Below are 25,978 nucleotides of genomic sequence, written 5' to 3'. Positions count from 1 at the left end.
GTTTTTTTCCATTGTGATTTGAATATTCATGAGACTGTTCCATTATATTTGGTATGATCCAAAGGTTAAGGTCACACAAGGATTCACATTTCAACGTGAAGGCTTTGATTCACGTTTTAAATACAAACGGGAAATAAAACTTAAAAAGAAAATAATGCATCGAATATGCAATTCAAAAGCAGACTTTTAAATATTAAAAAAAATAAAAAACACACCAAAAAAATATGGAAGATTTTAGGTCCCTTTAGAAATATGTCAATTTAGTTTAAAAATACAGTTCATAAAGAAATGCAAGTTTTGATTTATGCAGACTTCTTTTATACTGTGTAAATAGCCAGTTTTGTGTTCTATTAACTTTGTTTATTGCAAACAAAAAATAATTACATTTTTTTTTTGGCACAAATTGTATTGCTGATCATTTTTTGTGTGTTCAGTTATTACCTTTAAGAGATAATAGACAGACTCAAAAGTTAGTAAAAATACTTCTTTTAAGACGGATTACTACAATACAGTAAGGTGTCCTCAAATTATTCAGTCATTTGAGTTCTTGTAAATATTGTATTGCCGATCATTTTTCCTATTTACAGTTTCTGATGTTTTGAAAATATAAGGAAAAATAAAAATTAAATTAAATCCTTTCATGGCAATTACTGCTAAAAGGTGATAGTTTCTTTCCTTTCAGAATTTTTATAGATTTGGTAAGGATGATATTTTTTTCCCTTCCTACTTATCTTAACAGTTGTCAAGATATTAAGCAAAAATTTATTACTTAGTCAATTTTCCTATGCAGAGTTTGTCAAAACAGGAAATCAAATATCCTTGAAAAACAATTTTTCTCAATCCACCAAAATTGTTAACCATGAAAACTAATGAATCCACATTTAATAAGATTATCAAGGTATTAGACAATAAAATGATTTTTACCCTGATGTTCTATTTCAATTGGAAGAAACATAAAACACAAACTTTGTGATTCTTAACCCAGGACAGAAATAAAGGATCACTCTGTTCAATGCTTGTTTATTGGTTTCATTTTTGAAAAAAGCTTATGATGACAATATATGCAAATGATCATATAATTGGACTTAGGATAACCAACCACTAGTGGATAAGGAACTGAGTACTCTTCAAAGGCAGATCGAGGGATAGGTTTTTGTAGGTTTTCAATTACTTATTATTAAATTTTCTTTCATAGGATCAAAGAATTATGACAGCATTTTTTTTTATTTAATTCTGCATTTGTTTTGTTGGGTCATGACAATAGCCAAAATTCTCCTTTAAATCCATTCATACAAATTCATGAAAGTTATATAAAATATTATAAAGTTGATAATTTGACCTTTTATGAAATTTGAGTTCATTCCTAATAGCCATCAATTGCTGATAAGATTTTTAGACTTCATGGCAAACAACATCCTGTCGACAAATTGATTAAATAAGTAAGATTTTATGTTAATGTGAACTTGAGTAAGGTGAAAATTTTCATTTTTATAGGATTTATTCATATATTGTAGTACATGTATTAAAAAAATTGAGAATGGAAAAAGGAATGTCAGAAGTAACAATCCGACCAAATATCAGAAAAAAAGCTATAACCATCAATGAGTCTTCAATGCAGCAAGACAAGTCTGCAACTGAAAGCAGGCTTTAGTTGTCCCTTAAGTATCTTTACACCTTGTATGGAGGCTCTGTTATTAATCCATTGTTTCCAACCAAGTAGTTATTGGTGTTGTGCACCCATATTTCAACTGCCTACCTGATTATAACCAAGTATACAAGGTCTTACAACATGCATCAAACTTACAAGAGGTCATACAAACTGGGTCAAACCAGACTTGAGAATTGGTATTTTCTACTTCTTTAATAAGCATGCTCCAATTTTAGGAGTTTGAGCAAAGATTGGTCGGCTCATGCTCAATAATAATGTTGACATTTCATCCAGGGGACTGTGAACTAGCTAGTTAAAAATATGGCTCAGTCTGTAGCATTAACCAGGGTTCATATTCAAATCACATTATCCTGTTCTCTTTCTGATATACATATAGATGTTAAACAACAATCTATTATCATCATCAAAGGGGTCCAACTATAAACATAAGATCTTACCAAAATGGTATTTTGAAACTGACCCAAAATTACATGATAAATTTGATGTGTATCAATGATGCATGGAAATAAGGTCTTTGCCAGGAGACATACAGAAAAACATATTCAAAATGAAAGTATTGATCTTGTAATAGCAGTCTGAATAACATATTCACCTTACATTAAATCTAAAGACAATGTATAGGTCACCTTTTAAAATTCATAAAACCCCTTAATTTAATCAATTAACCATAAAACTGAGGTCAGATGGACAATAGTCAACTAATAAGGAAAGTCAGGTCTAAATTAGATGAACCCTGTTAGATGGACATGCAATAATTCTGTATGCAAAAAATTACAACCAACTAGCTGTCAGTAACTGCAAGTACTCTCAGATCTGTACTTAGTGTCTTTTCCTTGTTGTGATGTACAAGTACCGGCCTCATTCACTAAAATTTTTGTATATGTATTTCTATTTGTATCCATCTGATGAGTTAAGCCTTTTCAATTGAATATATAGTTCGTATGTATGTTGTACTGTTACACCACTGTCCCAGGTTTTAACCCGCCTCATTCTGAATGAAAGTGCCTGTCCCAAGTCAGGAGCCTGTAATTCAGTGGTTGTCCTTTGTTGCTGTTTTACATATTTGTTTATTGTTCATTTTTATGCCCCACCTACGATAGCAGAGGGGCATTATGTTTTCTGGTCTGTGCCTCCGTTCGTTCGTTCGTTCGTTCGTTCGTTCGTTCGTTCGTTCGTTCGTTCGTTCGTTCGTTCGTTTGTTCGTCCGTCCGTCTGTGCGTCCGTTCGCCTCAGGTTAAAGTTTTTGGTCAAGGTAGTTTTTGAAGAAGTTGAAGTTCAATCAATTTGAAACTAAGTACACATGTTCCCCATGATATGATCTTTCTAATTTTAATGCCAAAATATAGTTTTGACCCCAATTTCATGGTCCACTGAACAAAGAAAATGATAGTGCGAAGTTCAGGTTAAAGTTTTTGGTCAAGGTAGTTTTTGATGAAGTTAAAGTTACATCAACTTGAAACTTAGTACACATGTTCCCTATGATATGATCTTTCTAATTTTAATTCCAAATTTAAGTTTTGACCCCAATTTCACGGTCCACTGAACATAGAAAATGATTGTGCGAGTGGGGCATCCGTGTACTATGGACACATTCTTGTTGTACATTAATTAAGCCTGTAGTCTTCTTGTTTGAATGTTTTACATCTGTGATTTGAAGCCTTTTATAGCTGACTATGCGATATAGGCTCTGCTCATTATTGAAACTGTACAGTGACCTATAGTCTTTATTTCTGTGTCATTTGGTCTCTTGTGGAGAGTTGTCTCATTGGCAAGAATATCACATCTTCTTTCTTATATTTTCAAAGCAAATGAAAAGATCAACTACATGTATATACATATTGATAATGTTGTTCAATAGTCATTCAATAGATCACAAATCTTACAAAAAAGAATTTATTTTGTGTTAATTAAACAATAACAATACATGTAATGAAATAGTTCTGATATATAAACAAATAAATCTATTAATGTCTGTAAGCTGCTATTGATTTTATAGATAATTTTGGATAAAAGGGGCGAAGGACCTTTATCAGGACTCCAGAATTGCATGTTTTTAAGCTCGGGACTTCAGGATTGATCTTTTCGCGATTTGGGAATTCTTTTTTTTAATTTCGCGATGGCAGGATTTAAATTTCTGTAAACAACTCTGGACTTTGGGATTTCATGTTTTTTAGCCCTCCATACCCCCCCCCCCCAGATGAAATTTAAATATGTGTTTATATTTTCCCTACCAATAAATATAAAAAAGAACTTATTTTTTCAACTACTAGTATGTACCTTTTTTTTAAGAAAATTTATTCAGGAAAGACAAGTAGTTTCTGATCCTTGGAGAATGGTTATCTGAAAATGGCTTTTGTGGTAAATTATAAATGAAAGAGTTCTATCAAGTACATGTACCTGTATAGTAAAACTATATACACTGTATCAAGTTCATATTATGGTATGTAGGATTAAAGTTAGGAATATATTTTTAATTATCTAAAAATGGCAATACATTTGAGTATGCTTATTGTTTATCAAAAATGTATTATTTTTAAAGATAAAAAATACCAACAGAATCTGTTTAACATTTCAAAATACTACAATGTTTAGTATAAGTTTAAATACATTTATATTCAATTAATAGTGGTTGTAGCAATTTGCTGTCTTGTCTTTTTCTTGCCTATATCTCAATAAAAGCAATTAGATACCTACATAAATGTCACATCTTTATCTCAAGGTCGGTATTAAGACTGCTGTTCCATCTTGTCATATTAATCATTTAATGGCATCATCTAACATTTAGAATTTCAGAATCACAAACTAGGTTCAATAACGTACTTCATATGAATAAATTAAAAAAAATGGAGTCCTGGATTTAATTTTTCTTGTTGATTTCTAAAAGTAATTTTATATTATGCTATTGTTTTAGAAAAAGGGAGAAGGTTTGGATCCATTAAAACGTTTAATCCCGCTGCAAATGTTTGCACCTGTCCTAAGTCAGGAATCTGATGTACAGAAGTTGTCGTTTGTTAATGTAATTTATACGTGTTTCTCGTTTCTCGTTTTTTTAAATTTTATATAGATTAGACCGTTGGTTTCCCCGTTTGAATGGTTTTACACTAGTAATTTTGGGGCCCTTTATAGCGTGTTGTTTGGTGTGAGCCAAGGCTCCGTGTTGAAGGCCGTACATTGACCTATAATGGTTTACTTTTTTTAATTTGTTATTTGGATGGAGAGTTATCTTATTGGCACTCACACCACATCTTCCTATATCTAATTAATGTGAAAAAAATAAATGATTTGCCCTGGATGTTTCAACATGATATATCAAAGAAACAATGAATGACTTAATCTAAAATGTCACTTTTTTTGAAATTTTTATCTCATTTATAAAAATAGGCACAACATAGATTATATACAAAGAAATATATAGATGATATAAAATTCACATCTCAATATGGGAGAATACAAAATTTACATATACATTTTTATATATCACAACTCAGCTAGAGAGCTATATGTCTAAAAATTCAATACATCTTTTTTTCTAATTCCTTCTACTAAAACATAACATCCTTCCTTCTATGCAGACATTAAAAGCGAACATTACTCTTGCGACACTCAGAGCAAAATTTATCCCATCAATGATATTAAAGAAACATTTTAAAAAATACTGAACTTTTTATTTGAAACCAAATTTTTTATTATCTCCCCTTTTTACAATTCTTAATATGCAAAAGATTTTAAAAAGTGTATACCATTACCAGTTTACCTCCCAAAAAAGTTAAATATGTTTCATTACATTAAAATGTAGTTTGTATAACTCAAGACCTGAAGTTAAATATGTTTCATTACATTAAAATGTAGTTTGTATAACTCAAGACCTGAATGCACATTTTCACACACAAAAGAAATATAATAAATAAAAAAATATTATCATACATAAAAAAAATTATAAGACACTTCTATCTTATCACAAAAATTTAATCAAAGATGCATTATTTGTAATCATTTTTACAGTTGTTTCTGTCATACTCAAAATCTCTTTTAATTCATACTTTTAAAATTATCCTGTTGTTTAAATATCATTTTTGGAAGATTTTGGACATTAAGCAATTTCATCATATCATATTGAACTAAAATTAAAAAACTAGAGGCTCTTAAGAGCCTGTGTCGCTCACCTTGGTCTATGTGCATATTAAACTGCATATTAAACAAAGAACACAGATGGATTCATGACAAAATTGTGTTTTGGTGATGGTGATGTGTTTGTAGATCTTACTTACTGAACATTCTTGCTACTTACAATTTTGTCTATCTATAATAAACTTGGCCCGTTAGTTACAGAGGAAAATATTTTGTAAAAATTTACAGAAATTTATCAAATTAATGAAAATTGTTTAAAATTGACTACAAAGGGCAATAACTCCTTAAGGCTTCAACTTACCATGTTGGTCATGTTGACTTATTTGTAGATCTTACTTTGCTGAACATTATTGCTGTTCAAGGTGATAACCAAAAACGGCAAAATGTCTTTAAAAATTACCAATTGGGGGCAGCAACCCACAGATAGATATTGACTTGATAAACAATTTTACCCAATGTCAGATTTGCTCTAAATGCTTTGGTTACAGAGTTATAAGCCAAAATTTACATTTTACCCCTATGTTCTATTTTTAGCCATGGTGGCCATCTTGGTTGGTTGGCCTGGTCACCGGACAAATTTTTAAAACTAGATACCCCAATGATGATTGTGGCCAAGTTTGGTTAAATTTGGCCCAGTAGTTTCAGAGGAGAAGATTTTTGTAAAAGTTAACGACGACGGATGACAACAGATGCTGGACGCCAAGTGATGAGAAAAGCTCACTTGGCCCTTTGGGCCAGGTGAGCTAAAAAAGGGTTATACAAAACAATAAACCTACTTGCAGTTTACAAATTTTTGTTTTCTTTTCATATTATGTACTAAATAATTGTGACAATCGAACTAAAATTTGCATTCTTATAAATGAAAATGTAGCTAAAAGCATGTAAATAACCTTATAATAGTTTGCAGAAAAATTTCCATGTATTTATTATGTTAGAACAAAAAAAAATTGTGTATCCAATGATACTAGTGTTTTTGATACCAAACAAGGACAATATTTCTAATAATCATATGGCTATTTGATATAAAATTACATATTTATTTACAACATACAATATCATTCATGCAGAAAATCTGAATACATAAATCTAATGACAGGTTTATTGGTTAGTGATACACAAAGTTATGGTCCTATAAAATGTATAATTTGTTGTCTAGAGTGGGTGGGTAGTACATATTAATGAGAAATATCTGTTTTATCCTTTTGACCCTACTGTCCCTTTTAAAATGAACGACAATTCCATATAATATATATGGGAAAGACAGAAGAACTGAATTCACAACAGAAAAATGAAATATAATTGAGCAAAAGACAAAACAAGCATTTGTTGAATCATTAATTTCCAATCAAATGAAGTCCAAATTTGATGACTTTACATTTCATTCTCTGTTTTATCATATATTCCTGATCCCCTGAAGGTCTGCACGTTTTATATTCTTTTATACATTTGTTGAAGGAAATAAAAGTTGTGTAAGTGTCTGAGGGACATGACTTGAACAGGGACAAATATCTTTAACATCTGATATTATTGAAATCTTAAAGAGATAGTGTGTGAATTTATCAATTCTAGTTTATCGTGTCATAACATCTTTCTTGTTTCAAGAAAAGAAGACCATCTGAAATTTCATTTCTTACAATCGTATTTATCAAAATATTGAAACAGTTTTGATAGTTTTATTTAAAAAGGTTTTGGTGGTAGAAATATACATGATCATTGATTCATGTTTACAAGTCATGAGTGAAAATTAACTGAACCATTGTCTACATGTTGTTAATAAAGGTGTCAATGTATAAAAGATATAATATTATCGAGGACGACCCTTAAAGTTGTCATGATAATTAACTAGTAAATTAATCTGATATATCCTTGGTCCAGGTCTGACTTTTATTGTGTTGTAAAAGTCGTCTCAATGATGTCCATCTTATATTGGTGTACAGAACACTCAAAAGGCCTAACACACATCAGGTCTTGTTTTTTCAGTCATACCAAAAGGAAGCAATATATAAATCCAATGAAATGCATCAAATTTCTTTACATTGAAATCCTAAACCTGGTTTCTTGTTTCAGTTTAACAACTAGCATCAAATATAGTCAAGAGAAGAAACAGTAACTAAAGTCCTGAGCCTACTTTTACACAATGTATAATAGTAATCTCTTATATCTATCAGCTTAAAATAACTGATTTGCGTTTTACAGCAAATAAAGTTTATCATTTTATCTAGTGTATTAACTAAAACTGAATATCCATGGGATGTTAATATTAAAATTGTGTAATTATCGAATCATTAGCATATGGTTGTCTTTTAATCGTAACTTAAATCTTCACAAATTTTTTCATGAATTTCAAACTAAACTTAAAGGCACTTTAAACAATAACAGAAAATGACAAAAAAATCTTTAACAATTGTCTAAGATGTATGTCAAGTTTGGTGACTGATGAATTCTAATGTCAATAACACAATGATATTAAGATTAACAGTTATATGATTATACAATGATTATATTTCTCTTTGGTTAATATTTCTGGTCAATATCTCTTCAGTTCACTGAAAAAGAAAAATTAAAAATTATTACACATGAGATTCATTACATATTGCAAACACTTTTTTAACACTGTGTTTAAAGATCTTTAAAGATTTTTTTCTGTTTGAAATGATCATTGTATCTTCACAGCACAACATCACTGCAAATAACTACTGTAGTTTGTTCATTAATCGTTAAAAATAATAAAAATATAGAATACCGGTATGTTTTTGAAAAATTTGGAATAAAATAAAAATAAAATTTGATTTTTAATATGGTTGAGTGAACTTTAGTACATAAGATTATTCAACTGTATAATACAAATTACGTTTAATCAGATAAATCCTTAGGGTTTGTTCAAGGTATATATTCACTAATGACAGTATACAGTTTATTTAAGGTCTATGATAAATAGAGAATATATGTTGTAGTCCATCACTCATGAATGTTTATTGACCTAAAAATGTCTAGTTTTAGGACTTTTTGCAGCTTGATGACCTACAGATGTCCCTTTTGAAGACTTTTCTTTTATTAGTGACTAAAGAACATCACTTTTTTTTTAACTTTTTTTCTATTTTGTGACCTCAAGTTGGCAAGTTTGGGACATGTTGGTTCTAAAATGAACATATTTTGTCCATTTAAAGCTGTACATACCAGAAACATTAAAACAGATGTACCATTAAACTCTCAATGAAACCTTGATAGCATTTTAAAATAAGATACATTATACACTGCATATTAAAATCCATACTGCAAAAACTTTATCACTCAAATTTGCAGGAGGAACTTGGTTATATCCAAGTAGAATTCCTGGGTTTTACAAATCAAATGTGGACAAAACACACTTACAGATCCAGTGAGGAGTTCTGGGGTTGGAATTGCACTTTTTACTAACTGGTGGTTTTAAAAGACCTTGACTGGCTGGTACACCATCATACTGTCCCCCTTTCTGTTTTAAAAGACCTTGACTGGCTGGTACACCATCATACTGTCCCCCTTTCTGTTTAACAACTAATGCTTTTGTATGGGGACATATGTTGGAACCCCCTTTTAAAAAAGTGGCTGGATCTGCGGCTGAAACAGCGCATCTTTATCACTAACTGAAAACGACTTTGTTCATGAATTACAACATACATAAGCAAAATGATGAAACATTGTAAGCCTAGAAGCACTACTTCTATTTTTACCATTGATTCATTGTTTTCCTATTGTACCTGACCTTTGAAAGGTGCAGAGGCCTTTTCCCTGGTAGAATATTTGATGTATACAAATTAGTATGATAAGACTAAGTATCAACCTAAAAAACAGTATGTCTAATACATGGTATACATTCTCCTATACAATTAATTAACAGATTTTTTTTTATACTATTGACTTGCGTCATATATCATAACAGCTTTATTTGTTTCATCATTTCAGCTGGTTGACATATATTTAGAAAGTACAAGTATAGAATGACTTTCCATTACTGCAAGCTGTTACAGACATAGCTTTATCATGAGACAAATTTATCATCTTGTGACTATAGAACTTATGTTGTTTCTTTTGATAATTATAAAGACTGTGTAGAAGTCTTTACTATCCAAGAAAATATTTCCTATTAAAGATTGTTTGATTTTTTTGAAAGGAGGGGGGTGTACTTTCTTTAACTTTTGTCTTTTTAGTCCATTTTCTGGCCCATTATTCTCTATCCAGACCCTTGAGAACTAGATGAATTATCTTGGAGACATTCTTGAATTCATGTGCCATTGGTTTTCCCAATTATAATAAATATGCATATTGAAAATGACTGGAATATTTAAATCATTATTTTTTTTAATCAGCATTATTTTGCCTTATAAGAACAGTGACCACATGTTACAAATTTTTTTACAATTTGTTCATGAATAATTCAAATCATCACATGTAATTTTTGTCCAAAATTTCCATGTCCCCAAAATTTTCCGTTGTTTATCTCTTTTTACATTAAAGAGGAGACTAAACACTTGTAAAAACAAAACATCAAAAGTTCATTGAAGTTTTTGTCCAGATAAGTATCAATATTAACTCTACATTTGTTTACCTATATCAAGAAGTGGCATTAATGATATGTGGCTATAAAAACAAGCCTGGAGGACGAGCTGGGAAATAATGGTCAACAAACAGTCCCCATGTAAAGTTACATAACACACCTGATATCTACCTTGTAGACCTAGATCAAAGGTGTTAATCGATAGATAACATTATAACTTTTAATTTACTCTGTATTTTTTACACTGTATAGTAACTGCTGTTGTATTAAATCCAGAATTTTAAGGATAAAGATTAAAAACATAAAAATGTTTATTTTTCAGTAAAATGTGATGCAAATCATGTAAAACTCTAGCTCTGATTTAAAACTAAGCATAAGTATGTTTATTGTCACAGCATCATATACATACATGCTTTTTGTCACATACAATATACACAAAAGTTCATTCAGTATGTTAAAGGAGTGACTAATGCTTAGTATCAATCTATATAGTTTGTTTGCATTAATATTACGTCAACATGACAGTTTTGCTTTATAAAGGATTTTTAATTTTATCTTGAATTGCTGAAGTCATTACTGGTTGATTCTTAGTTTCGCTCATTCTAACCCATAATAGGGGATGACAAAGGGACTCTATTTTAACCCCTTAAACACTGTTTTGGGTAAATTAAAATTTTTCTTTTTTTTTTTAATTTTTAAAAGCATTTTGATAAAGTATCAAAGAAGAACTTATATATATATATATATATATATATATATATATATATATATATATATATATATATATATATATATATATATATATATATATATATATATTTGTATCAAATTAAACACATATATATATATATATTTTGTATCAAATTAAACAATGTAGTACCAATTTGTCTATTTTGTCAACTAAATGCTATTAAAATTGCTGAGATCAGTCCGATTTAAATGTAAGTCAGAGACATTGGGATAATTATCTAAATGTGAGGCATTCACCGTATTATGATAAACAGCTTACTAAATTTGGTCAATAACCGAACGACGACTGTCATTATCTAACCTTGGTAAATAAAAGTACTTTGTCAAAAAGTTCACCTCGACTTCAAACTACTGTGACAAGTGGTGAAGGTTTCTGTCCATTTTTCTAATATTGACATATTTTTTAAAACAATATTATTTCATTTTTGTATGCTTTGTTTTTTTTATACTCTAGAGTCTAGACAGGTGTCTTTAAAACTGGACAGGTGTCAAATCAAAATCATCTAGTCTAGAATACTTCACCTTTTCCAAAGCATTCAACACTGACAGCAGAAGAAAAATCTGACAATTACATCAAACTCTTAAATAAATCGAAATGTGAATTATCAAACAGTATTTATTAAAGATTTTTTTCTCACTAGTTGGAGACAACCTTGATAACAATGATATTGTGGATATAACGCTATATGCATGCAATATCAATATTTTAGAAGTTTAAAAAGTGTGATTGTCGGAGACAGTTAACTTTTTACACTTTTTTTTGTAGGATTTCTTTTCGTGCTAGCATTATTTGGAAATCATGATTGCGACTCTCTTAGACCAAGCTCTTCGTATTGAAAGTCTGTTTTAGTCATTTACTGAGAAGACACATTACAAAGAAAATGTATTCAGTTTAACTTCAACAAATGAATATCACCAGTGTGTCAAAGACTGTAAAAAAGACCTTCAACCCTTTCTGGTAACTGTGTTGAATACTCTTATCAGTTTGTTTTGACCATACAAGTACATGTATATTCTTTAAAATTACACTGTCATAGACTTTAATAGATTATTGCTACACATGCAACTAACAAAATTACAAAAATATGTTTGCACAAATGTTTTTAAGTTAACTGGTTAATTTTTTAGATTGAAGTGTCAATCTGCAAGATTGTCAGTAGAAAATCACCATTCTATCTGTATGCCTCAGATGTATGGACACAGTAATACATATCAGGTGTTTAAGTACCAGCAAGGAAGTAGAATTGAGAACAAGGAAAGGTAAACAAGGCTACAACATGTCCATTAAACATTAAACACCCATACAGTGTATGTTTGAACTATTAAACTTTTATAATATTTTTGGTACCAATGATAAAATACAGTTGTCTGACTTTAAATTTAAGAATTTTAATACACTATGGAAAATTAGGACACTATGGAAAATTAGGAATTCAATAAAATTTAACAAAACGCCTAAAACACCACAAGATATTTATAAAATCTGGAAACAAAACCTGAAAATTAATCTTAAATTTGTTCTTCTTTTGAAAGGCCTTGATATCATTGATAAGACAAAATTGGAGTCTGTAATAAAGAAAATTTAGACATTTAATATAGTATTAATAGCTTGAGTCAAAGTACATTTTTTATGGTTTATAGTATTAGAATATCGATTGTATCAATTTATATAAACATAAAAAAAGTGATAAAAAAGAATTAGCTTATCATGTTTATTGTAGTAAATGCACATCTTTTATGTGGGTATCTTATATTATTTACTTACTATTTTGTATTAAAGTATAGAACTGTTAGATGCTTCTAACATTATATGGTTATATGTTTTACACTAAATGTAAATCCAAGGTTAAAAGTGGACTACTCTTTTATTGCCTTCTATTTCCCCTGAATAATAGTAGATGGTTTCACTTTGTAAACAGGGACCCTTAGCCTGATCCTGGACGACTAAGGTAATTGTACACAGGAAATATTTAGGAATAAAATGTTTATATGTCTTAAAAAAAAAAAAAAAAAAAGAATTTTAATAATATAAGACAATTTCATAAAAAAATAAATATAGAGGGCAATGTCTGTAGTGTCATCTTATCATTTTCAGCAACAACCTTACTAATTGCCAAATTAATATGACATGCCCTATCTTAACCTTTAAGTCCTTTTAAAGTCTAAACAATATGTCAATATGGAGAAACAACTTAAGATTTTAAGATCTGTATAGGATACCTCCGAAACCACTAGTATGGCCCAGTACTTTAACACTTATAGCCAGGCATACCTCTCTCATTAAATCTTACAGTGGAACAACAAATTATACAGGTCAAAAGGTTCAATCTTACAGTGGAACAACAAATTATACAGGTCAAAAGGTTCAATCTTACAGTGGAACAACAAATTATACAGGTCAAAAGGTCAAAAGGTTCAATCAAAATAAAAGCACTTAGTTTAATACAAACGATGAAAATACAAAACCACAAAAAATCCAACCCATTGCATCAGATGCTAGGTCTGTGTGTATGATCTTCATATAATAAATCTATAACTAAAGACAATTTAAAAATATCAGCTGATGTACTTCTACTCAACAAGAAATTATGGTATATAGAATCAGAAAAAAACACTTGATTTGTACAAAACTGATAATAATAAAGTTTTCACAACAATTGATGACAACTTCATAGGGGAAATAAATGGTTCTATCATAGATGTAATACCTGGTTATTACATCTATGGTTCTATCTTTAAAATTAAAATTTCTAGTTACACCATCATTGTATGTAACTTAAAAACACCTTTGAAATACTCCCTCCTCCCAAGTAATCCAGATAACCGACATACTTAAGTCATTTCTTCATAAGGGCAGTATAAAAGTTAGCAGATAGAAACTTTTAGGTTCAGTCCCCCCCTCCCCCCCCCCAAAAAAAAAAATCTTTTGTAACTTTCTTTTGACTTGTATTCTGCAAAATGTTTCATACAGAAATCTAAGATGTTTCATCATAAAATTGAATATATTTTATGTTAACTTCTATAGTAATAATCTTTATATTAAAATCTTCAAATTGAATAGAAATAAAGCCTATAATTTAAAGATAAAAGGCAAAATGGTCTGAAATGTAAGAAAGTTTTATTGTCTTTTTCAAGTGGGAAATTTAAATAAGTAATAATGAAATGAATAAGATAAATCTCACATGTAGACAATAATTAACTGTCTATTCACATAACAGGTCAATAATTAACACTTATTTCATTGACAGAGGTATAAAATCCCAAATTTAAATATCATTAGACCTACAATCACATGGACCATGACATTATGACATAATAAACTGCTGACTTCACAAAATTAACAAATGTCAGAAGAAAAAACAAATAGTATTTGACAGGTGAAATAGAAATTTATTTGTCATTTTTCTCTCACTCACTGCCCATCCCTGAGAGAATTTTAACTTTTGTGACATTATATAATCCTCTTACAAGTCAGCCTGCAGGAAAAAGGAAGAATGGAGAAATAAAGATTATTTCCTTATACTCTTTTCCTTTAGATAATTTTATATTCCTTTAATTAAAAAATAATCTTTAATGATTTTTATCCATGCTTCCTATTTTGTGGTGATTAAAAATTATTTTCTAGCTTTAAGGACACTGTTTCAATCATGCATGCTTTTTAAACTAATGAAAAAACAACATCAAACATTTCTTTGATTATTATATACAATACTGTGGATTCATTTATTTTCATGGGTACCCATTTTTGTGGATAAAGAAAAACATGTATATGGTGTGGTCTGATTTTGCCAATGTCTGCATACAAACCTATAGAAAATTTGATGTTTGTTGAACATTTGTTTTCGTGGTTCACCTGTACCCACAAAATCCATGAAAATTGGTCTCCAACAAATAATAATGAATCTACAGTATATGTACAAGGGAAATTTTGGGGTTCCGATCTTAGTTTAATAGAGCATTTCGTTTTTAGCATTCTATTTCAAACATGCTTTTATATTTTATTAGTGTAAAATAGAATAAATTGAATAGAATATTTTTTTTTTTCCAAATTACAGAGCATATAAATCAGGTGCAATAATTGAAGTAATTTTAAGACAACAATCAGATATTACAATATAATTCAGATATCACCACAAGTGTACATATATTGTATGAATTTTAATATGTATGGTATTATTTTTCCTTTCAATGCATATTTGGTGTTCTACATAATAGATACAATATAATTGTTGATTTCTTTGTGCATGCTATGGTTTGTTTATTCACTGTCTGCAAGATTACAAGGAGAGGGTTGAGCTTTTTGAACTAGTTTAATCCCTGTCAATGTGTATGTTCCTGTTTAAAGTCAGGAATCTTATCTAAATTTCTTGCTAGAACATTTTGTTTCTTTGTCTATCAAGAATGAAGTTTGGGCATATGTACACAGTTGATAGTAGGGTAACCATCAGATGTTGACTTTGTTTAAATTATAATTTTGGGTTGCTGTCTCATTGTTTTTTCACTTACATCTTTCTCTTGCAAGCACAACATATACACTTAAACTAGTACTAAGGAAATTAATCATTTGATTTGTTCCTATCAAAGACATTTATATTAGCTGGTTATTAAACTGACATTCAGAAATCAATTATTCATGAATAAGTTGATGTCCCATAAACTAGGTGTATATGAACTGTGATATGGCAATAAAAAGATAAAAGTCCACAAATACATGTCCCTGACAAAAACCTTTATCAATAAAAAAAATTATCTGGCCTTGAACAATCAAATGTTATATGAATTTAAGCTAAGTAAATATACAATTATCAAAGACAAACTTGTGATAAGGTTTGTGTACACCTGTCAGATAAAGTTATACTAAAAACTAATAATGTTTTACAATGTGAAACTGTCATCTGTTGCTTATTAAGCTAGTTAATTTACTAACAGTCAGGCTATATTTTCTAATTTTTGATAAAAGATGTTGCAATTTCTTTAACCAGTACATTAATTTCTGTACAACAAGACTTCAACTTATATTTGGTGTTTTTTTTTTAAATCAAAGTAAATGACTTGGCCACCACTAAAAAATGAGATTCAAGCAAAATGCTACTGAGTTGGATGTGTTCATTGCTTTGCCATGCTTTATAAAATTCTATTCATATTTTGATGATAAATTTTGATACTATGGTTCTGACCCTCAGCTAAAGTTGAAATTTGTTGGATTTAAGTATTCACCCTAGGTCCTTTTTTGCTCTAAATGTCCTCTAGTAAACAAGTATTCATACTTCTTCATTGATTTATAATTTTAGGTTTTAGCATTCCTGGAAAAATAAATCCAGAAAGAACATCATTTATAAATGATATTAAGTGCAAGTAAAAACCTTCTTAGTTAAACTGCATCCAGTGTTTTCATATAAAAATGATTTTCAATATGTGCAAGTCCCGTGTTTCAGTTTTCAACTATAACAATTTCACAACAAAACATCAAAACTAGTTTACTGACAAACTGATATGGATTGCACTGAAAAAAGGGTCAAGATCAGATAAATCTGTATTTTTACTGATAATGGGACTTTTGCAGTCAATATTTAGGTGCAGCTGCATAAAAAGTAGATTGGGGGGAAAATATGGTCTATAATCTGCAATTTCATGTTGTACATTATTTGGATAAATACACACAAAGCCCAACAAGAATCTAAGAGGAAAGTAGGTGGTAATTAGCTATGGTACAATAAGTTCATTGTGATGCTATTCCATGGTTGAAGCTCCACCCCTTTTTCTGAAAGATATCATCATTCCATGGTTGAAGCTCCACCTTTTTTTCTGAAAGATATCATTCTTTATGGATGGAAAGGTTATAAACACCTATTTGTTTTTATTCTATAAACAAAAAGCAATAGAACTATTGAAAACACTATACATCTCAAGAAACATGTATTTCATCTCAAATATATTTTCAAGTCTCATGGGAATTCTCTCTTTTTCAAGTTAGCTTTAAATTTCGAAAAAAGGACTAAAACTTTCTTATTTCAGTTCTGAAAATTAATGGAAATGTACCTTTCTCAAAATTTAATTACAAATTCTTTAATTAGAATTAAAATAGTGGTATACACATTCCCAATTCACTTGATATCCCTTTGAATCTTGGTTGTAACTTGAGATAATTGTATATCTTCCTCAGAGTAAATAAAAAAAATGATACCACCCCAAGAAAAGCTTTTTCTTTTTTAATTACAATTTCCTTAACTTACCACTCAAATCATGATTTTTTTTTAATAACGGACTCAGAATTTTGGCAGTTTATAACACATAGAGCAGTCACAGGCAAGACACAACGTTCTTTGGAATACTTTATATGAATTTTTCCATAACTTCTCCAAATTTTCAGTCCACAATAATATGAATGTGCATTTAGTAGATAATGGATAACCACCAAGTAAGTATCTGTTCTATCCACTTTTTCTTTTATAACATTATAAATAAACCTTACTGCAGATGATTAAGGGAGGGAATTTTCTATTTTTAAAGTATTCAATAACCCCTAATACCTATTACGAGAGTCCTACAATTTGGATGAACTGTAGAAATAATGGCAGAAGCAGTGTGAGCTGATAGCTATAGGGAAATGTTAAATATTGAAATTTCAAACATATCAGGTATCTATGGAAAGGTCATTTATTGTCTACATCTTCTGCCATATTTAATGTGTAACTATATATTAGGTAATGTAGAAGCCTTAAAAATAAACTTTATAAATCTTTTGTCTACTGCTTTGTGACACTTAAAATGAAATATCTATATCATAAACAATTTACTATTGTTTTTGATGTTGCTGTTTCTTAGTCAACCAAGTTCATTTTATTGTTTTTTAGTAATTTGTACTGTACATTTCTCAAGGTGTTGGTAAAAGATGATATCCTTTTCAAGGTTGAGGTCTATACTGATATCTTTTTCAAGGTTTTGGACTATATACTGATTCCTTGTTCAAGGTTTTGTACTATACTAATATTTTTCTCTAGGTTTTGGTTTATACTAATACCTTTTTTTTCAAGGTTATGGTTTATTGTCACACTGCAGTTTCCCATCTTTATCAACTGGGCAAGGTCCCTACAAAATACAAGCAACAGTTACATGCAGTGAAGCCATGCCTGCAGTTTACTGCAAAACCATTCTAATTATTCATTTTCACAAATCCATTGAAAACAATTTATGATTTTTTTTTAATTGATAACTTACTTCCAAATTCAAAAATGTAGTTTTCTGTTGAGTTGCTGCAGTAAATAATTTGCTCAGCAGCGCAGAATGAATATTAAACATAACAAAACTTTAGCAAAATTTCAATTACTCAATCAATTCTTTACAATCAGGGACATAATACAGAGGTAAAAAAATAAGATATGATCACTATATACCAAAAACACTGACAGTATATATATCTTTATTTAAATAAATGCAAATAAATTGTCAGGTAGTTTGGATACATAACAAATACAGTAAATCAACATTTTTGGAAGAACCCTTTTTTTGTTTAGCCCTTTTGGTAAATTTTGAGGGCATTTATTTTTTTGATTTTCTATAATTTTTGTGTATTCATATAAAAAAAGATGCAAGTTTGGTTCATATTTTCATGTTATTTTCTGCTTGAGCAACAGTGAAAATTGCTCAGGAATGAGTTGGTTTATAGTAGTTAATAAATACTTCCATAACAATGATATTTGACCATTTCCAATATGATCTTAAGGATACATATATTCATGCACTTTACAAAAAAATTTAAATTTTGTTTATGTGACGTGCAGCATGTCAATAAGTTGATCAACACTCCAGTGCATTCACTATCTGAAGTTGTTAACACAAAAAATAGATTACACTGACAGAATACAGTATCAAACTGTTGTTGATGATTACAATTGAACAACACTACTCTCAAATAAAGGTGTTGAAGGACCATCACTGGTCACAGATACATCCTACATAATATTGTTTGATATCAGGATTTCTAGGTACCCACTCAAATTAAGTTTATAGACAAACAAAAAAATGATAATGGACTGTAACTTCTTCCAAAACTAGCAAAAAATTAAGGAACCCTCACATACCCCACATCCCCACATTGTCACTGGAGAAATAAAATAACTGTAAGAAGAAAAAAATGTATAAGAAAAAAAAATTGAATCATAATTTCCTGTCAATATGCACATCTACATAGTATGTCCTTATTATATACAAAATTTCATGAAATTCTGTTGTGTGGTTTCAGAGGATTTAAGATGACAAACTGTTGCAGAGGTATATTGAAGTAAATAAGTTCCAAGGGGCATAACTCCTAGAAAAAAAACTAAATTGTAAATTTCTGTCGATATGCACATCTACGTAGTATGTCCTTGTTATCTAAAACGGTTTCATGAAATTCTGTTGTGTGGTTTCAGAGGAATTGCGATGACAAGAAACAGGACTGACAGACAGACAGACAGACAAACGGACTGGTCAAACACATTATACCCTCTGCAACTATGTTGTGTGGTGTATAAAACATTATACCCTCCACAACTTTGTTGCGTGGGGTATAATTAATATCAACTGTGAAGACAGTTAACCAAAAATGAGAATAACTTGTAGATATGGGAAAACATCTAGAGTTGCAGTTATTGTGTTAATACAGATATGGATTCAGTGACAATGATAAAGGGTTGTAACTCACAACAGTACTGGATTACTACCTCTTTTTTTGCTATAGATTACTACATTTTATGACTGGATAACTAAACAGTCACCAGAAAACATGAGCAAAGAAGAAACAGTACTGGGGTATCTACCAAATAAAAAAAAAATATTATCCCAAATTGTCTCTCTTTTGATTCAAGAGTTGTTTTTTAAAGGAAATGTCTCTAGAATATTGTAAAAGTAGAGGACAGATAACTGTGATGCTTGAAACTTACGAAATATAATGAATACCTGATTAAAATATATATATGTAAGTTCTCCAATAAGAACTAGTCAACCAGAAAAACAAAGCATGCCACATTAAAGCCAGTATAATGCACAGAAGGATCAATATACCACAAAAATCACAGACTCAAATAAACAGCATGCCACAGATACAAGAACATTTTAAAACTCAATGAATATCGTGCTACCTTTAATCCATATCCACAGCCAGGTAGAGGTAAACCGTTGTCTCCAACAGGACAGGGGGCATCTAACCCAGGACTACCCTGTTTTGACAAATTGTGTCAGATTATAGTTAAAAAATAAAAAAAACAAAAAACAAAACATAGTCAACATTCTTAATGAAAAAAACAAAAATTCAAATAATAAATAGAAAGGCTAAATTAAAATATTATCATAGCATTAGAACATATATAATTAAGTATTACTGGTAGTTGAGTATTATTTGAAATCAAAGACTAAAGAAGATAAACCTACCGAAGGTCCTCTGTCTCCTGTCGGTCCTTTCTTTCCTCTTTTTCCTCTTCTTCCCTGTTTATGAAAACATAAAAAAACATTATGACCTTTCATGAAAACTTGTTCTGCATGATAAAAGAAATTTAAATAAAATGTAAAGCTCATACAATCTACCATGTATATCTTGATCAAAGGGAGATAAGTCATTATGTATTAACTCAATGTAATTGTATTCTGTTATTGGGAGGGTCATTGACTTTTTTCTCAATAGCTGTTTTTTCAATTGTATTTGTCCATTTCAATTTGGTTTTTATACTTTATCAATTGTCATGGGATGTATTTGCAGTTTTATTATTTAAAAGAATAGACATTTATTGATATTCTAAATAAAACTTATGTCTTTCAAAATCCTGCACCAATATTGTACAAAAATATGCTACCAATTTCATATAGTGGAATCTCCATCAACAGGAACACTGTCGAGAGTAGAGTAATTTAGTGATGACAGTAACTGACATGTCACATGTCACATTTAAGTTAAGATTACTATAAGAATTTGGAGAAATTACAAGCATACTTTTAAAACTCTATGGTAGTAACAAATTAGAATAATTTAATTTTGGATGCAACGCGTCTTCTGATTGGCTGACGTTATTTTGTTATTAGCTCATAGACATAATTTAGTCATGTGACAGTGACGTCATCAACGATTTTTCATGGTTTTCTACGGTTTAAAATGGAATTTAGAATTAAATTATAAGAAATGACTGTAATATTTTTTCTGTCTATTCGAAATAACATAAAAAATGTGGTGCACACTGTTAAATAACCCGCTATGCGCGTTATTCAATGTGCACCAAATTTTTTATGTTATTTCTTCATAGACAGAAAAAATATTACAGTTATTCCTTAAATGTAAAAGAACTGAAGAATAAATAAATATGCCACTTTTAGCAAACTAAGCCAAAACTGGTGGAATATAGTAGTCACATTCTTAGCTTATCAGACGTTTAACCTTTATAATTAGACATATCTTTGTGTTTTGGTGTGTTATTTTTCGTTTTCTTGTGTTAGCACCTATTTATTTTCCATGTTATGTGTCTGTACTCTTAATTTCTTGTGCTTGTTCCACAGTTGATTAAAAGTAAACCAGGACTTATTCAAAGTCAGACCAGATATTGTTTATGTGTGGTATATAATCAAGTCCATCAAATTACTAGGAGTAATATTTATTTTTTTAATCAGATGCAACTAGTGGACCCTAAAAGGTGACCCAAGGAATTCATGTTCATTAATAATTTATCTCCAAGAACTGCTGAGTAATAACTTCTAGAAGTTTTTTCCTTAATATTTATGATTCAATTTTCTCGTCCTTCGTTTTTCCAGATTTTAGTTTCTGTGCAACATTTTTGCGATTTTTATATCACGTGTGTCCGTGTTCAGGCTCCCTCTTTATCACCAAAACCTTCTCTCAGAGAAGTAAAACCAAATTATACCTGATTTGACCATAAACCTTTTGAATTGCAGAAATATAAAAATATCAGTAATAAGTTACCCTTTCTCCTTTGTCTCCCTTTTCACAAGAACATACACCATCAACTGTTGCCATGGGTCCCGGAGGTCCTGGTGGCCCCTAAATTTAAATGGAAAATATTTAAACACAAATTTTCTTCAAGTTATCTTATGTAAACAGTAAATGACTTTACAATTATTTTTTGTAATGTAAAATAATAAGAAACTGAAAAATATGAAAATTGCTTTTAAGAAAAAGAAAGGATAAAAATACAATACAAAATTAGAAAGAAAACAAGAATGTGTCCACAGTACACGGATGCCCCACTCACACTATCATTTTCTATGTTTAAAGGACTGTGAAATTGGAATAAATTCTCTAATTTGGCATTAAAATTAGAATGATCTTATCAAAGGGAACATGTATACTAAGTTTCAAGTTGATTGGACTTCTACTTTATCAAAAACTACCTTGACCAAAAACTTTAACCTGAAATTTGCACTATCATTTTCTATGTTCAGTGAACCGTAAAATTGGGGTCAAAACTCTAATTTGGCATTTAAATTAGAAAGATCATATCATAGGGCACATGTATACTAAGTTTCAAGTTGATTGGACTTCAACTTCATCAAAAACTACCTTGACCAAAAACTTTAACCTGAAGCCAAAAACTTTAACCTGAAATTTGCACTATCATTTTCTATGTTCAGTGAACCGTAAAATTGGGGTCAAAACTCTAATTTGGCATTTAAATTAGAAAGATCATATCATAGGGCACATGTATACTAAGTTTCAAGTTGATTGGACTTCAACTTCATCAAAAACTACCTTGACCAAAAACTTTAACCTGAAGCCAAAAACTTTAACCTGAAATTTGCACTATCATTTTCTATGTTCAGTGAACCGTAAAATTGGGGTCAAAACTCTAATTTGGCATTTAAATTAGAAAGATCATATCATAGGGCACATGTATACTAAGTTTCAAGTTGATTGGACTTCAACTTCATCAAAAACTACCTTGACCAAAAACTTTAACCTGAAGCCAAAAACTTTAACCTGAAATTTGCACTATCATTTTCTATCAGTGAACCGTAAAATTGGGGTCAAAACTCTAATTTGGCATTTAAATTAGAAAGATCATATCATAGGGAACATGTGTACCAAGTTTGAAGTCGATTGGACTTCAACTTCATCAAAAACTACCTCGACCAAAAACTTTAACCTGAAGCGGGACAGACGGACGAACGGACGAACGAACGGACGAACGAACGGACGAACGAACGGACGAACGGACGCACAGACCAGAAAACATAATGCCCCTCTACTATCGTAGGTGGGGCATAAAAAAACTAGAGGCTCTAAAGAGCCTGTGTCGCTCATTTGGGTCTATGTGAATATTAAACAAAGGAAGCAGATGGATTCATGGTGATGTGTTTGTACATCTTACTTTACTGAACATTCTTGCTGCTTACAATTATCTTTATCTATTGAACTTGGCCCAGTAGTTTCAGTGGAAAATGTTAATAAAAATTTACAAATTTTATGAAAATTGTTAAAAATTGACTATAAAGGACGATAACTCCTTAATTGACCATTTCCGTCATGTTGACTTATTTGTAAAATCTTACTTTGCTGAACATTATTGCTGTTTACAGTTTATCATTATCTACAATAATATTCATGATAATAACCAAAAACAGCAAAATTTCCTTAAAATTACCAATTCAGGGGCAGCAACTCAACAACAGGTTGTCTGATTCATCTGAAATTTCAGGGCAGATAGATCTTGACTAGATAAACAATTTTACCCCCATGTCAGATTTGCTCTAAATGCTTTGGTTTTTGAGTTATAAGCCAAAAACTGCATTTTACCCCTATGTTCTATTTTTAGCCATCTTGGTTGGTTGGCCGGGTCAACGGACACATTTTTTAAACTACATACCCCAAAGATGATTGTGGCCAAAATTGGTTTAATTTGACCCAGCAGTTTCAGAGGAGAAGATTTTTGTAAAAGTTAAGGACGACGGACGACGAAGACGACGGGCGACGGACACAAAGTGATGGGAAAAGCTCACTTGGCCCTTTGGGCCAGGTGAGCTAAAAATCAACTTTCAACCTAGTTTTTTTTTATCATCTATAGCAAATAAAACAAACAAATTCAGTAGAAAAGAAGATAAAAAAGACATTGTTTTATTAAACTTAAAAACAAACAACTTTTCATATCTACAAGCGAGCTAGTAAGGTACAGAGCAACTAAGATTTTAATTTTAATAAACAATAAATAACACATAATAACATATAATGATTTAAAATATAGCCATTGTTAGTAAACTTGATATACTTCACATGAAAGTTGCAAGTCATGAACAAGAAACATAATATTAAACATTTTTATACACGAAGGTACAAAAACAGTAACTCTAAATACACTAGGAGATAAAAGCTAAAATAGATAAATCAGCATTGCTTTCATCAATCATCATGATATTGGGTCATCTTCTGGATGGTTCAAACTAAAATATGCCATTCTCAAGTTTTGTTTCAATAAAAATATGAAAATGCTGAATGGCAAAAAAAGATAAGCATTCCCTTGACAACAACTGCATAGAACTTTGTGACATACTTCAATCATAATACTTGTATAGGTCTGGTAAATTTAATCATCTGGCTTTTGAAACTTTTTATACCCCCCCCCATCAAACTTGACTTGTATTTTATGGTCTTAGACATCGTTTTTACATCGCTACAGAAAAGATGTTGAAACCATGTACAAAAGTATGAGAATGAAGGTCTGGTAATGACAGCAGATTTAACTTATCCATTGTCATAGTTGATGTTCAACAGACACATAGAACCAGATAATTAATTTTACATGGCCTAACTTTAACATACAACTTAAGATACATGGCCTAACTTTAACATACAAACTTGAGATGCAGCATTTATATGAACATTCATGCTGTAACATTGACTCACCACTGGACCATGGTGTCCATCAGCGCCCGCCGGGCCAGAATCTCCTAGAGGCCCCTGCGCTCCCTACATCATACATAGCAAGCAAACAAATGAATTTAGCAACATAAAAAAAATTATTCATGCAACTCACATTTTATAAATATTAAGATTGAAAAATTTTGATTGGAGACGAAACAAACATGGATTGTTATCAGAATGCAAAGCTCATTCATTCTCTGTATGATAAATAGACAGATATACATCCATTTTAAAGGTAAAACTAATTTCAAATGAATATTGCAAAACAAGTTACTTTCCATACTTGAACGAAAGATGTCATTCTAATGCAATGTTTTGGTATCAATGGATCTCTTTGTATAGAGAATAGCTAAAATCTTTTTTTTGAGAACAAGGGCCCCCCATTTTAAATTCATGAACAAATTTTATAGGCGGTTTCTTTAATTCTTCCTAGGTATTTCAAATTTGCAACAGGAAAACCTTTGATTTACAAAGGCAAAGCTTTAATTACAATATAGATGACTAGGTGGTATGGGCTTTGCTCAGTGCTACAGGCCTTATGGTGACCTTATTGTTAATTTCTGAGTCATGTGGTCTCTTGTGGAGAGTAGTCTCATTGACAATCGTACCACATCTTCTTTTTTATATTTTCAAATTCTTCATTCCTAATTCAGATAAGGTTGGTTGTACTCATTTACTGTTTCAAATAGGAAAAATTAAACTCCCCATGTGATATTGTAATTCACCCTAACATTGACCAAATTATTGAAAGTTAAGTAACTTACAGGTAATCCAATTGGTCCAATGAGGCCTGTTTTTCCCTTTTCACCCTGTAATATTTATATATATTAGTATACTTCAAATACAATTTTCATGGATCATGGGTAACTCCATTATATCTCAGGAACTGAAGCAGAATATTTATAAACTTTTTAAAAACAAATCTGAGTCAACACAATTTTCTACTCTTTTAACCTTTTTTGAAAAATGTTGAAAACATACTTCTAATCTACAACACTTTTTG

At 30.3% G+C, this 25,978-nt stretch overlaps 1 protein-coding gene across 14 annotated transcripts in view; it reads right to left on the bottom strand.

The window, feature by feature from the left end:
- Positions 1–3,548: 3,548 nt before the first annotated feature.
- Positions 3,549–25,978, bottom strand: part of LOC143046249 (uncharacterized) — an 80,180-nt gene continuing 57,750 nt past the window's right edge. For 7 of the 14 annotated variants that reach the window (XM_076219299.1, XM_076219305.1, XM_076219302.1 and 4 more), the window contains 7 exons: positions 25,740–25,784; positions 24,958–25,020; positions 22,024–22,101; positions 20,490–20,543; positions 20,201–20,278; positions 18,103–18,170; positions 3,549–8,343 (listed from right to left, as the gene is read on the bottom strand). In XM_076219299.1, the coding sequence (XP_076075414.1) occupies positions 18,117–18,170; positions 20,201–20,278; positions 20,490–20,543; positions 22,024–22,101; positions 24,958–25,020; positions 25,740–25,784 (372 nt within the window). In that variant the 3' untranslated portion in view covers positions 3,549–8,343; positions 18,103–18,116. Of the gene's footprint in view, positions 8,346–18,102; positions 18,171–20,200; positions 20,279–20,489; positions 20,544–22,023; positions 22,102–24,957; positions 25,021–25,739; positions 25,785–25,978 lie in introns of those variants that run through there. The other 7 variants (XR_012969108.1, XM_076219300.1, XM_076219307.1 and 4 more) reach the window with 7 other exon arrangements.

This window comes from Mytilus galloprovincialis, chromosome 9 (assembly GCF_965363235.1).
Source record: "Mytilus galloprovincialis chromosome 9, xbMytGall1.hap1.1, whole genome shotgun sequence".
Lineage (NCBI taxonomy): Eukaryota > Metazoa > Mollusca > Bivalvia > Mytilida > Mytilidae > Mytilus > Mytilus galloprovincialis.
Note: the sequence above shows the minus strand (reverse complement) of the source record. Positions and strands in the feature narration are given on the sequence as shown.